At 40.4% G+C, this 11,800-nt stretch overlaps 1 protein-coding gene across 1 annotated transcript; it reads right to left on the bottom strand.

Annotated features, from left to right (window-relative positions):
- Positions 1–4,722: 4,722 nt before the first annotated feature.
- wnt8b (wingless-type MMTV integration site family, member 8b) lies at positions 4,723–8,584 on the bottom strand. Its single transcript, XM_013913762.1, has 5 exons — positions 8,570–8,584; positions 7,582–7,720; positions 6,863–6,988; positions 6,626–6,768; positions 4,723–5,446 (listed from the first exon to the last, which is right to left on the bottom strand). The coding sequence occupies exons 1-5, from the start codon at positions 8,582–8,584 to the stop codon at positions 4,877–4,879; spliced, it is 993 nt and encodes a 330-aa protein (XP_013769216.1). The 3' UTR covers positions 4,723–4,876.
- Between the last annotated feature and the right edge of the window lie 3,216 nt (positions 8,585–11,800).

The raw sequence follows: 11,800 nt of genomic DNA, 5'->3' as shown, positions 1-11,800 counted from the left end.
ATCTTCCAAATATCGTCATGTTCAAAGTCACTTAAATTGTCTTTCTTTCCCGTTTTGATGCATAGTTTGGGTTACGCAGGTTAACTAGACCATATCTACATGTCTAAATGCACTGAGTTGTTGCCAGGTGATTGACTGAGTAGACATTTGCATTAATAAGCAGTTAAAAAGGGTACCTAACAAAATGTCCAGTGAATGTGTAACTATGTAATGTTAAATAATAATATTTGCAAGTTTTAAAAGACAGACTCCCCCCTCACCTACCTCACAGTGGTTTGGTATAGTGGACTGAAACCTGTCTTAATATGACAAGACATCCTGAAAATAATGTAGAGAAACACAAACTCTTACTTTAGGGACAGAATGACATTTATTGGCGTGTTATTTAATGCCACCATAATCATAAAATGATATAAAATAAGATCAATCACACACACATTAAATACATGAAATACAATAAATTAGGACCAGAAAGAAAGGATGGCAGCGGCTTTATTGTGTAGTAGTATGTACATTTGTTTGTGAAACCAAAGATCCCTGGTTCAACTGTGGGAGGAGGCACAGATCCTGCAAAAGCAAATATGTGGCCCTATCTACTGTGGTGACCCCTGTGTGAATAAGGGAGCAACTGACAGTAGCTTCTATATAAAATATGTAAGAAAAAATAACAAAACTGATGAAGTTAGAAGCTCCGTGAAGGGAATTTTACATTAAACAAACGTGTTAAAAAGCTCCACGTGAGGATTGAAACTGTAAACCACAAAGCATGTATTGTACCAAAATACTCTTTTAAATACTTTTGTTGAGTAGTTCCATGTTAAAGTACTTCTACTCCATAAGATGTCAGGGGGAAATATTGCATTTCCCCTTCAGTGCTTTAATTTCTCAGCCATAGTGGCGGGGATACTCTTCAGATTATAATAATAATTAATATTTTTCCTGTAATATTCTGAATTCAAGACTCATACTTTGAATACTAATTTAAATTTGATTATGTGTCCCAGTAACACCACACAGTACCCCAGATGAGCCACCTATATAAGTCAAACTTTCTGCTTCAGATAAAGGAAGATGTAGTATTTTGATAGTGTGGCTTTTATTTCAGGAAAAAAAACAACTGCTTACAACAGTACTGGTCTTAACAAAGCACTGCATATTAAAAGTTTCATGAAAGTTAATCAGTGATGATCTGAAACATGAGTCTTTTTTTTACTCTAATATTTAGGTACTCACACACTATGCCATGCTCAGCAGGCTGATTAGCCGATGCTGCCTTGTTCTGTTATTTAAATAACAACTGCTTTTAATGCTACACATAATTTTAGTTTAATAATGCAAATGCACTTCCTTTATGTGTTTTCTCCTGATTCAGTATTTATGTTCCCATGCTTAGTGTTGTTTGTTGTGGAGATCAGTGAGCTGAGCGGATCCCTCTGATGCTTTATTTTTCCCGTAGTTACTCACAGCCAGGAGATCAAACAGCCTGGTGAGTCACAAGAAACTTGTTGCTCCATCCTGCTGACCAATACCAGCAAATCTACCACTGCTGTCTTTTCCCCAAACAGCTGACAAAGCAATCACTCTGTGTTACAGTGGATCTCTACTGATGAATAGAAGCTGTTCATATCTATAGCACTTCCAAAAGTTGCAACAAATTTTGGCATTCATTGAGTTTTATAAAGCAGAGTAGAGCGCATAGTGGAAGTAAAACTCATCTGTACTCATCTGTGTTGCCTTTCATGCTGACCCTCTCCCCTCTAGGTGTTGCAGGTCTAAAACCCCTAAGCCATAAATCCTATAAGCTGAGGATTCTCTGAGGCATTATAAGTCATTTTCCCAACTTTAATTGTTTGTAAACAAAAATACTCCACATCAAAAGCTCAAAGTCTTAAAATTAGGTTTTAATACCGACGCTACTGTACAGATTAAAAGAAAAAAATTCTTTTATACATTATGCATCTCGCTGTTTTGGTTCAGAAGTTCAGATTAATTATTTAAACTGTGAAAGTAAGCAGCTGCTTTAAAACAGATCCCACAGTTCCCGTGTGGTGGTGGTGTAACCTGCTTCCCTGTCACCTCAGGCTCATGTGTTACCGCAGATTGAAAATGGCAGGGCCGGCCCGAGAGACGGAAGTTAAGACCGCTCGGTCAGAGGTCGTGTCACCTCTGCGTGGTGGGAAACTGTGTGCCCGGCTCAGCGACGAACACTTTGCGCTGTTTCACACATCCGTGATAATATTTGGTTAATTCAGGTCAGCTCTCTTCAGTTAATCAGGGTGTGTGGTAGCGCATTTGAGGAAAATGCTGGTGTTTGCATCAAACTTTATGTCTGTCTGCCAGCTTTTTTCTTTATTGTAGTCCAAATATATTGAAGGTATTTAATAGTAATAAAAAAATTATAGTAAAGCAACGATTTAGAGTTAGAGTGAGCATTAATGTTCTCTGTCCTTGTGAATCTTCTCAGCTGATCTTATAGTCCAGCCCCTGATTTTAGATCACATTCAGTGAACAGGAGAATAATTTCACAGATGTGTCAAACTGCTCAACTTTAACCTCCTAAGACCCGAACTCTTTCATGGCACGCACTTTTAGTTTCTCTTTGCTATTTGGGTTGATTGGGACCTGATGAATGTAAAAACAAAGAATTATGTGATTTCTTTTAACCAATTTTTACTTATTTTTGTTTCTGAGAAAAATGAGATCCACATATGAGGACATTTGCTTTAAATTCTGATATAACAGTATAATGTCCTTGTAAGTGGATATCAGGCCCTTGTAGAGCAAAATTTAGTATTTTGGTCTAGACAACCCAAAATGTGATGTCCACATATGTGGACGCCAGGTCCTAGGAGGTTAAAATGTGTTTTTCATGTTCAGCTTTCCCACACGTTAACCGATTGTTGTGCCAGCATGCTTTCCTCACTCTCTGGGGTGCTTTTTCACACGCGGGTGTAAGTGGGCAGCAAACGACTGCTGATGGCGAATTACTGGATGGCAGCATGGAGAGGAAAGCACAAATGAGAATCACTGCATTGTGCACACTGAGTCTAAAGTGGCTTTGTTAGGTTTAATCCAAAACGCTTGTCCTAATTATATTTCTGCATTACCTTTGAATGCAGTGAATGAACATTTTGTGCCTCTGTTGTACTCCCTAACACAACAAATTTGCAGGACTGCAGAGCCGCGGGGCTTTTGTTCGTGCGAGGGTTTTGCTGCATGCCAGTCGGAGCGATCTGACCAGCCCACGGGGGTCATCAGAGGAGAGAGGAGTTTTGATTATAATCATTATTTGGTAAATAAGATGTCAACAAGGTGTTTCCTTGACACTTCATTGAGTAAAAGGAGGAAGGTGCAGAAATGAATGCCCCCGTCTCAATAGGGACTCTAATCTCCCCTTTCATGTCTCTTCTTGTCTGAAGGGTTTCAGCTTCGGCTGCCATGTGCTAGTTTGCCTGAGCCTGGCACTTCTTACTCGCAGGTGGGGTGAGTATCCTGGCAAGCATGTGTTTATAAAACCCACTTGTTTGGGCACAATACTTGAACTAACTTCTTTTGAGCGAACAGTGTGAATCTGTGCAAAGCCTTTTCCCAAAGTCCTTTAGAAGGCGACAGCCCATTGAGAGTGGAGAAGAAGGGATTACCTTCCTCGACAGTGGTGCATTTCCGAGAGAGCTGATTAGCTCTGCATTCATTGTTAAATCGAGCAAAGGCAGGCCCTAGAGGAGTGAAAGGATCCAAATAGGTGGGCCCAGAAATAAAACAGCCACAGGAAGCCTTGCACAGCTAGCCCAAAGTTTTCCCAACACTTCTTTCCCCCACTCCTAAGGAGGTGCGGCGTGAAAAAGGAGATTAGCATACAAAATTAGAGGCGGGATGATTTTTAAGGGCAACTTGCCTCATGCCCTCCACCCCCATGGTCCTACTCTGTCTGGACAAAGTTAATTAAACTAGTATTAAACAGTGAATAAACTTCCAAGCGCTCAGGAGTTAGGGGGCTCTTTGAGGATTACCATGATGAGGGAGAGAATGGGAGGTATTTGTTGAGGCGAAATTGAGAAAGGCGTGATGGAAGGAAGAGTATGCTGGAAAATTTTCTATTCTTGTTGGTATCTGAACCCCAGTGGGAGGAATGTGAAGCGTAATGCTGTGTTTACTCCAAACGGCAGGGTATTACTGTCACAAAGAGTGTGTTAAAGAAGGATGAGTACTTTCTCCAGGCTGAATGATAGACAGGGTTGACGGATTTATTATTCTTTTATGGCATTTTAATAGTAAACAAACCACAAAGAAAACTAACAATAAAGCAAAACTAGAAAATGCTTCGCAATAAATTAACAATGTACAGTACAAAGTGCTTCATTTTATGTACAATTAAATACATGAAGAGGTGGAGCAAAGGTCACAACAAGCCAAATGATGGGAGAGAAAATTCAAAACTTGACACTGATGGGTGTTTTATATACAAAGATTACTGACAGGTTCATATATATGTATATATATATATATATATATGTATATATGTATATATACACACATAAGTTATTTATACCACAATAGCCACGTCCACCAAGATTGTGTATCTGCATGACAATAAATACATGAAGTTGTGGAGAATTTTGAAAGCAGATAAAAACTCTTCAAATGCCCAGTGACTTTTCAAGATGTTGTAAAAAATATAAAAAATATATCTTAAATACATTTATTCCTAACCATCTATAAATTTGTTAAAACCCTTCTCATCTCCTCTATCTTGTGGCCGTTGTGTTTACTTTTAAAACGCTGTGGACACTGACGACGGTCTGAGATCATCCTTTTATCCAAAACAAACTATCTAAAAAAGAATCTGCCGGGGAGCTGCAAGAAATCATTAAGATCCTCAGTGCTTCTTCCTCAGTCTGAGGTTCTTCCTGCGGCTCCCGGCGCTCTCGCTTCTTCCCCTCTGACCTCCTTTTTTCACACAAAAGTACTTGGTCACTGTCTTTCTGCACTGCTCGCACTTTACCGCACAGCACCAGTGAAATTTACAATTACAGCTCGACACCATCTCAGCCTTACGCTCCTCCACAGCCAGGCCGCACTCCCCACATAGTCTCTTGCAGCTTCGCTTCTCCCATTTGCTCAAGTTCTTGCCTTTCTTTAGGCACTCGCGGCCCTCAGTGCCAGGCAAACCCAGAGTGCGATTTTCCAGGCAGTAATCAGGAGAGTCCTCGAGGTGGACCAGCTCCTTACGGGAGATGGAACTAAAGGTCTCGGCGATGGCCCCCTTGCTGGCCGCGCTGTTCCCCGCTCCTCTCAGAAGGTCTACTTTCAGCGCCCTGTGGTACTTCTCCTTCAAGTAGTTCCCCACCTCTCTGAACTCTGGCAGCTGCAGCCAACAGGTCTGAGTTGTGCAGCTTCCTGACACGCCATGGCACTTGCATGTCCTCTGCATGGTTCCCTTCACAGCCTGGGCACACAGACACAGTTCATGTTATCAAAATAAATAGGAATAGTTCACTGCATTAAAGAAAACTGTGTTTTGCTCTGAGTTTAGTGGAAAAACTGTCAAAACATAAAAACCGTAATTGTGTGTTGGTGCATACATTTCCTGCAAATTCTTGATTGACGTGTGGTCAAATTAACTGATTGTATTCTCAAAGTTTTTCAGATAAAGGCATGAAAGCGGTGAAAAGGAAGAAATGATAGCTTCGAGGTCCATCGCGGAGTTCCTTGTCATCCATTGTGTTTCCTGACTTCAACCAACACAAAACAGCTGTCAATTGAAAAGCGGTGTTTTCTTTCCGTGAAGAGGGGATGAACTTTCTGTTGAAGTGAGGCTGAATCAAAGTTTCACATCGGGTCGCATTGTTCCTCGTAGAATAAATAGAAGTATTTATTTAGCATGTTCATTATCAACATGTTTTCTAGTGTGAGACGACCCAATGGAGAGTCCCATTGAGTGGATAAATGAAAAAGGAGGGTTTTTTCCCTCTCTCTTTCTATCCCCATTTTTTTCTGTTACAATGATGCTCCAGGTGCCATGGGGATCCCAGGGCCCAACAGGGGGGAGCAAAGGCACCGTAAACAAAGACCACTTCAGCTGCACGCCTGTGGTCCCCTCAGACTCCCTCGGGGCCAAACAAAGACCAACATAAATGTGGGATCCTTATTGCAAGAATAAAACTAAACACTTATTTAAAAAAAAAGCAGAATAATACAGAATGCCGTGCAATGTCTGGCTCCCCAGGATCTCTAATTAAGCGTGCACCAGTGATCCTGAGATTCTTGAGTTGAGGTTTTGTCATAAGGAGCATTCAGCACTGGTAAATAGGCCCTTCTGGTACACCGAACACGCTGTTATTATTGGAGACGAGTGGCACCTCACTTATAGCGACGTGAAAGGGATGCTTGGGTGGCACACTCAGCGTAATTCTGCGCAGGGAAAAATGATTCAAAAGGTGCTTTACAATCTGCAATCAGTCGGAGGGCCGTGTAAGATTCTTACATTTTAAGCCATGATGCCACCCAGTTTAAATAATGAGTGGTTAATTAAAGCCATAATATTGCATGATTGTACTGCATCTCATGCAAGATGCTCGTTTTTCATTTGCAAGTTGATCGGGTAAATTAAGAGGGCATACTGTACCTTGCGCCCAGCCTCATTGTTATGGAGATTCATGGCTGCCCGTGCATCCTGTCCAGTCTCTAAAGCATCAACAAACTGTTTGGAGATGGCCTCACCAAAGCCAACATTGTCACTGCAGCCACCCCAGAGCCACCCGTGACCACCTATAAAACAAAAAGAATGAAATTACTGGAATCGCTTTAGGAAGCGAAAACTGTCCTTTCGCATGTCATGTACGCGTTCGTGTATCTCTCTGACCTCGTTGTCCATTTCTGCTGTCATCACAGCCGCAGTTATCAAAGTCTCCAAGGCTGCAGTTCCGGGTTAGGGTGTACATAACGCCAGCTGAGCTGATGGCGTGGACAAACGCCGTCTCTCGATTTGCTATTATCATCGGAGAAACTTGTTAGCTATGTTGTCTAATACATTCACACAATTATACTCCAGTTGCTTCCTTCCACTAAGTTAAATCAACTACAGAGAGAGTTTAACTTTATGTATTTTGTGTTGTTGCTGTTGTTTTTTTAATGAAAATTATTTTGAAAAAAAATCCCGCCTTCGTGCCAGGAGAGTAAAACCCTCACTGACAGTTATTATAAATATTCTCTAAATTAAACTAATTTTATTTTATATTACCTAACAAATCTGTCTCTTTGTGTTTGTGGATCTCTGTATGTAGAGGCTGTGATTCGGTGGGACATGAGTGCCTTTTTGTTTTGGCTCTTGTCTTACTTGCCTCTGTAACAATCCCAACTCTTTGGACTAAGCAAATATTTGTAAGACACAAAGAAGACAAAAAAACTCAAGCATCAGAAATAAACCTAAAAAAAAAAAGCACACAGTTGCATACCACTTTTTAAACATCTTTGAAAATCTGCCATGTTTGCCATGAGCTGGAATCTCAGCCTCGTAGGCGTGTGGGAATATTTGGGATGGCGTTGAGTTGTTCTGTGGGGGGTGGGGGGGTCAGGACTTACCACTGCGCAGGCTGCTGTGCGTGGATAGCTGCAGAGCTCGCTCGGGGCAGTTCCAGCGGTCCCATGCAAACTGGTATTTGCACTCCTCTATGCCACTCTGAGCTCCTGCTGCCACGCTGCTTGAGTAGATCAGGTATGCCTGCGTTATAATACAATGCACATTTTACAGCAACACCAGTGTGATTTCACAACATGGCATCTGCTGTGATTTCAGTACCAGGATGCATCCTACCTAACAAGCATCATATTATACTTTTAGGAAACCTGGTTGAACGAGCTTGATCAAGTACAGGGAAAGTCAGTCGCTGCTATCTGCGGGACTAAAAGATCATGAGGGACTGGATCAAGGATGTGCGACTTTCACATTTGTTAGTGTTAAATCCACTGCTTTCATGTCACTTTCTTATCAGTGCAAAATTTAAGTTACTATGTGGAGTTTAAAATGTGGAAGAAGCTGGTATAAAGTGGTTACTCTTTAACAGACAGATTAAATAGATGATATCTGTCAGTTATGTGACAAAAACACTATGAAGCGGCTCAGTTTGCATGTGGAGGTCTCATCAGCTGCAGTAAAGTCTCAAAGCGCCGTCTGTGTGGGTTTCGCCTGCCGCTCTGCTGCTTGTTCGGACTGTGTGAATGATAATATAACTAATATGTCTCAAGTGGCCTTCAGGGAGATGGAGTACCACCTCTTTCACAGGGGTCTGGATCACTAATGATGACCACCCACTACAGCAGTGCCTGCTCTTGCCTCTTAACACATTCAACCCTCGGCTACACAGAGCCTTTGAATAAGGTCAAGTGTACGGATGGGGGGGTAAAGAAAAAAAATCACAAAAGTCCAAGAATATCACAGATGTAGCACCATTGTTCAACGCAGACAGGTACCAGAATTTGTCCCTAAACTTGAGTTAAGATCTCATAAGAAGTGTCTTTCTCTTTTGTGGAAAAACAGAGAGGAGAGAAGATCAAAAGAAAGTTGGCTTACCTTGGGTCCAGTCATCAAGAAATTATTCACTGACCTGGAAAAGGAGACAGCTTATTCACCCTGGGAAGCTCAGTGTCCTCCACAAATTCCTCTGCTAATTCATCTCTCATTAGTGCACTTTGTAACATGTTAAACTATGACATGTGGGTATTCAAACTTTAGTGAACCACACTACTGAAAGATTTTTTTTAAAAGTGGGAACTGATGTGGGAATGTTATTTTATTGACTTAGTCAAGAAAAAAAAAATTCGCTGGTTGATGGATTTTAGTTTGTAAGAAATCTCAGGGAATTTTCAAAACCTGGCTACCCGCAAATCGACCTCATAAACGGCTTATATTTAGCCAACACTAAGTGCTTATTAACCGCCTTCAAACCCAATAAGCCCTTTATAAAAGGTTCCTTATTGAATAATTCTATTAAATAAATTGGGCTTTTATTTTTCGAATGAATAAATGAATAAAAGTTCCCCGCGTGTGTTCAGTTAATCCTTTTCAGTAGGCTATTTGGAGCGGACGTTATAGCCAAGAAAGTGGCTAATATTTCATAATAAACCAACTTACCAGCAGCAGGTGGACCTCATGTGAGTCAGGAGAATGAAAATGTAATAAAAAACCTCCCAGTGCATGAACATCCTGACAGGTGAGGGGAGGGAAGAGACGGCAACTCGTCCAAAGCTGCAGACGGCGTGAAGATGGAGAGGACACTGAACTACCAGCACATGAAACTTCACAAGGGCTTCCAGGATTCAAGGCGGGGGCTCTGAAATGGAGCTGCTCTCGTCCCAACAAGAGATTATCTGCTTAATTAAAGATTTTCCCCCTTCTTACTCTCTTGGCCAATCAGAAGTAATGCACCAAGGACAGACTGAAATGATCAAAAGGGCACCCTGGGCCTTCAGGGCCGAGCAACGGTAGGTTCCCTGCCTTCCTTTAAAAGCAAAGGCAGATCTGTTTAATCCTTTAGGAAAAGTGTAACAGTGATCCCTTGAATTTCTGCGCAGAGAAAATGTTTATTTAAGCTATCGAAAAGCAGTTGATTTGTCGGGGATTAGCTGGAGGATAGCCGTTTGTCAGTTTGATGGGACAACAGAAAACTTTGGTTCAGTTTAACAAAGGTGTGATTGAATCAGTGTATCTGTCATGGAAACTGTTACTCAACGAAATTTAACAGCACCGAGCGAGTGTGTAGTTTCATACAGGGTCAAATACTCCCGATTAGTGATTGATTTTTAAAATTTATTTATTTATTTTAATTAATATTTGTTTATTTATAGGAGAGTTAAAGCAAAATTCTGCAAATGAATGATGTTTGGGTGGGGGTTCTTGATAGATGCATTCTCAGAATAATGTGCGATGACGTGCTGCAGGGAGCGGCGATGTTTATTTTGAGTGTTTAGCAGGTTTTCCCTTAAAATTTTCTATTTATTTATTTTACTGATCTTAGTAGGAGTACATTTTTGTTTACTTGCCTGCTATATTTTAACAGCCACATAAAAGGTGGATTGTGACAGAGTGAAGGCCAAGCCACTGATCAGAAATAGGACATTTGCATCGCTAATCCAGACGGCCCTTTCCTGACACTGGATAAAGGGTTATTCCCCAATAACCTCGTCTGACCTTTAGGTCCCTTCCTTTATCTGAGGCAGGACTTTTGCGATCTTCTTGTGTGCAAATTGGGATTTGGGGCGGGGGAGGGGGGGTCATCATGAGGGACTTCTGAGGGATGTTTTTGGATTAAGATTTAAAAAGAACTGACAAGCCACCTCAAACATAGAGTTCCTCATTTTTACATGTGGTCTCCCAACTAACCGGGCCCAATCCTGCTTAGTTTCCCAGATCAGATGAGAATGCTTAGGGTGCTATGACCATGAGCTACGACAAGAAGTTTGTTATTCCTTACCTGAAACAAACACTAAAAATTTAGCACTGCAGATTTCAGTAAACATGATGGAAACTGAGTAAATTTTTAGCTTCACACAGCATAAAAGTATAGCGTGAAGAGGCATTGTTTATGTATGTGTCATAATTGTTCAAATGTGTGACAGTGTATGAATATTTAATCCCAGGCACAGAAGAATACTAATCTTGCCACACTTGCAGTGCACAGTTTATTTTTATTTGTAAGTTAGATTAAATTCAGAGGTGTCCCACACAAATGCTGCCTTTGTCTCACAGCAAGTTTATCTGCATTTGGTCACCCTGCCACAGTAAAAAAAGGACAATGTCAAAGTTTAATGGAGCAGAAACGTAATGCTGCAAGTAATGTTCAGACCATATCTGAAAAGCATGTCAAATGTGTGACCTGCAGATGGATATGATCCAAACTCACACAGCTATCAGCAAAGATAAGTGATTTCTATAAGGGTCATTTTCACAGAATCCAATATGTGGCGCTGAAATGTAATACTTAATGTTTTTGAGGGTTTTTAGATTCATTCACACAGTTCATGTTTTTGTCAAGTCATTTTTTATTTATTTTTTATTCTTTAAATAATGTCAAAGTGCATAATCTTCTTGTCTAAAGTAGCATTTTGCTTAGTAACATATACTTAGCTGCTTTTGAGTGATTCTTAGCATAGATAGTATAAAAAAAGACAAACAGCACTGGTTGTGATTCTTGCTTTTATTTCATTTTTTTAAATTTACATTATTTATTTATTTTTATTCGGAATGTGAATAATTTTACAGTGCTCCAAATTTAAAAAAACAAAAAAACAAGAAGTCCGTTCTGGTGTGCAAAGAATTTGGTGCCTGCTTAAGGTTCATACATACAAAAAACAACAATAAAAAAAAGTCTGAAAATCAAGAACAAAGTGCCTTTATCAGTGTAGCAAGTCATTCTTAAAAAGAGACAAACTACTGATTTGGTGATGGTGATGATAACTCATCACAGAAAAGCAGTAGGGAGACAGACACTGGTTGAAGCATGTGAAGGATAATTTGATGCTGAGTACACTCGTTTTTCCATTTAAAAATCTTGAAAAATAAATAAATAAAAAGATAATCACACACATTTGTATGTTAAGCTAAGCACCTGTGATTAACATCCTTCCAAATCCCTTACTTGTGAAAACATTTTCTCATTATATATGTACTTTTACAATTACAATAAGTCTGGCACCTTCTAGGTCATTATGATCTTGACTTCGATGTTGTAAAGTCATTCTTTGATCATCTCTCTCTTCTGTAGTCTTTCAGGCCTGTCGCTGTTGCCGAGCTGGTTAGTACATT

The sequence above is a fragment of the Pundamilia nyererei genome, unplaced genomic scaffold, assembly GCF_000239375.1.
Source record: "Pundamilia nyererei isolate P.nyererei 1_Seehausen unplaced genomic scaffold, PunNye1.0 scaffold00149, whole genome shotgun sequence".
Lineage (NCBI taxonomy): Eukaryota > Metazoa > Chordata > Actinopteri > Cichliformes > Cichlidae > Pundamilia > Pundamilia nyererei.
The sequence above is the reverse complement of the archived record's forward strand: the minus strand, read 5'-3'. Positions and strand labels throughout refer to the sequence as shown.

Bases quoted from the DNA above. Each gene is read 5' to 3' on its own strand.
- wnt8b (XM_013913762.1), bottom strand. The intron at 6,989-7,581 runs GTAAGTCCTGAC...CGATGATAATAG, and splicing joins GCACAGCAGCCTGCGCAGTG to CAAATCGAGAGACGGCGTTT. The intron at 6,769-6,862 runs GTCAGAGAGATA...TTTGTTTTATAG, and splicing joins CAGCAGAAATGGACAACGAG to GTGGTCACGGGTGGCTCTGG.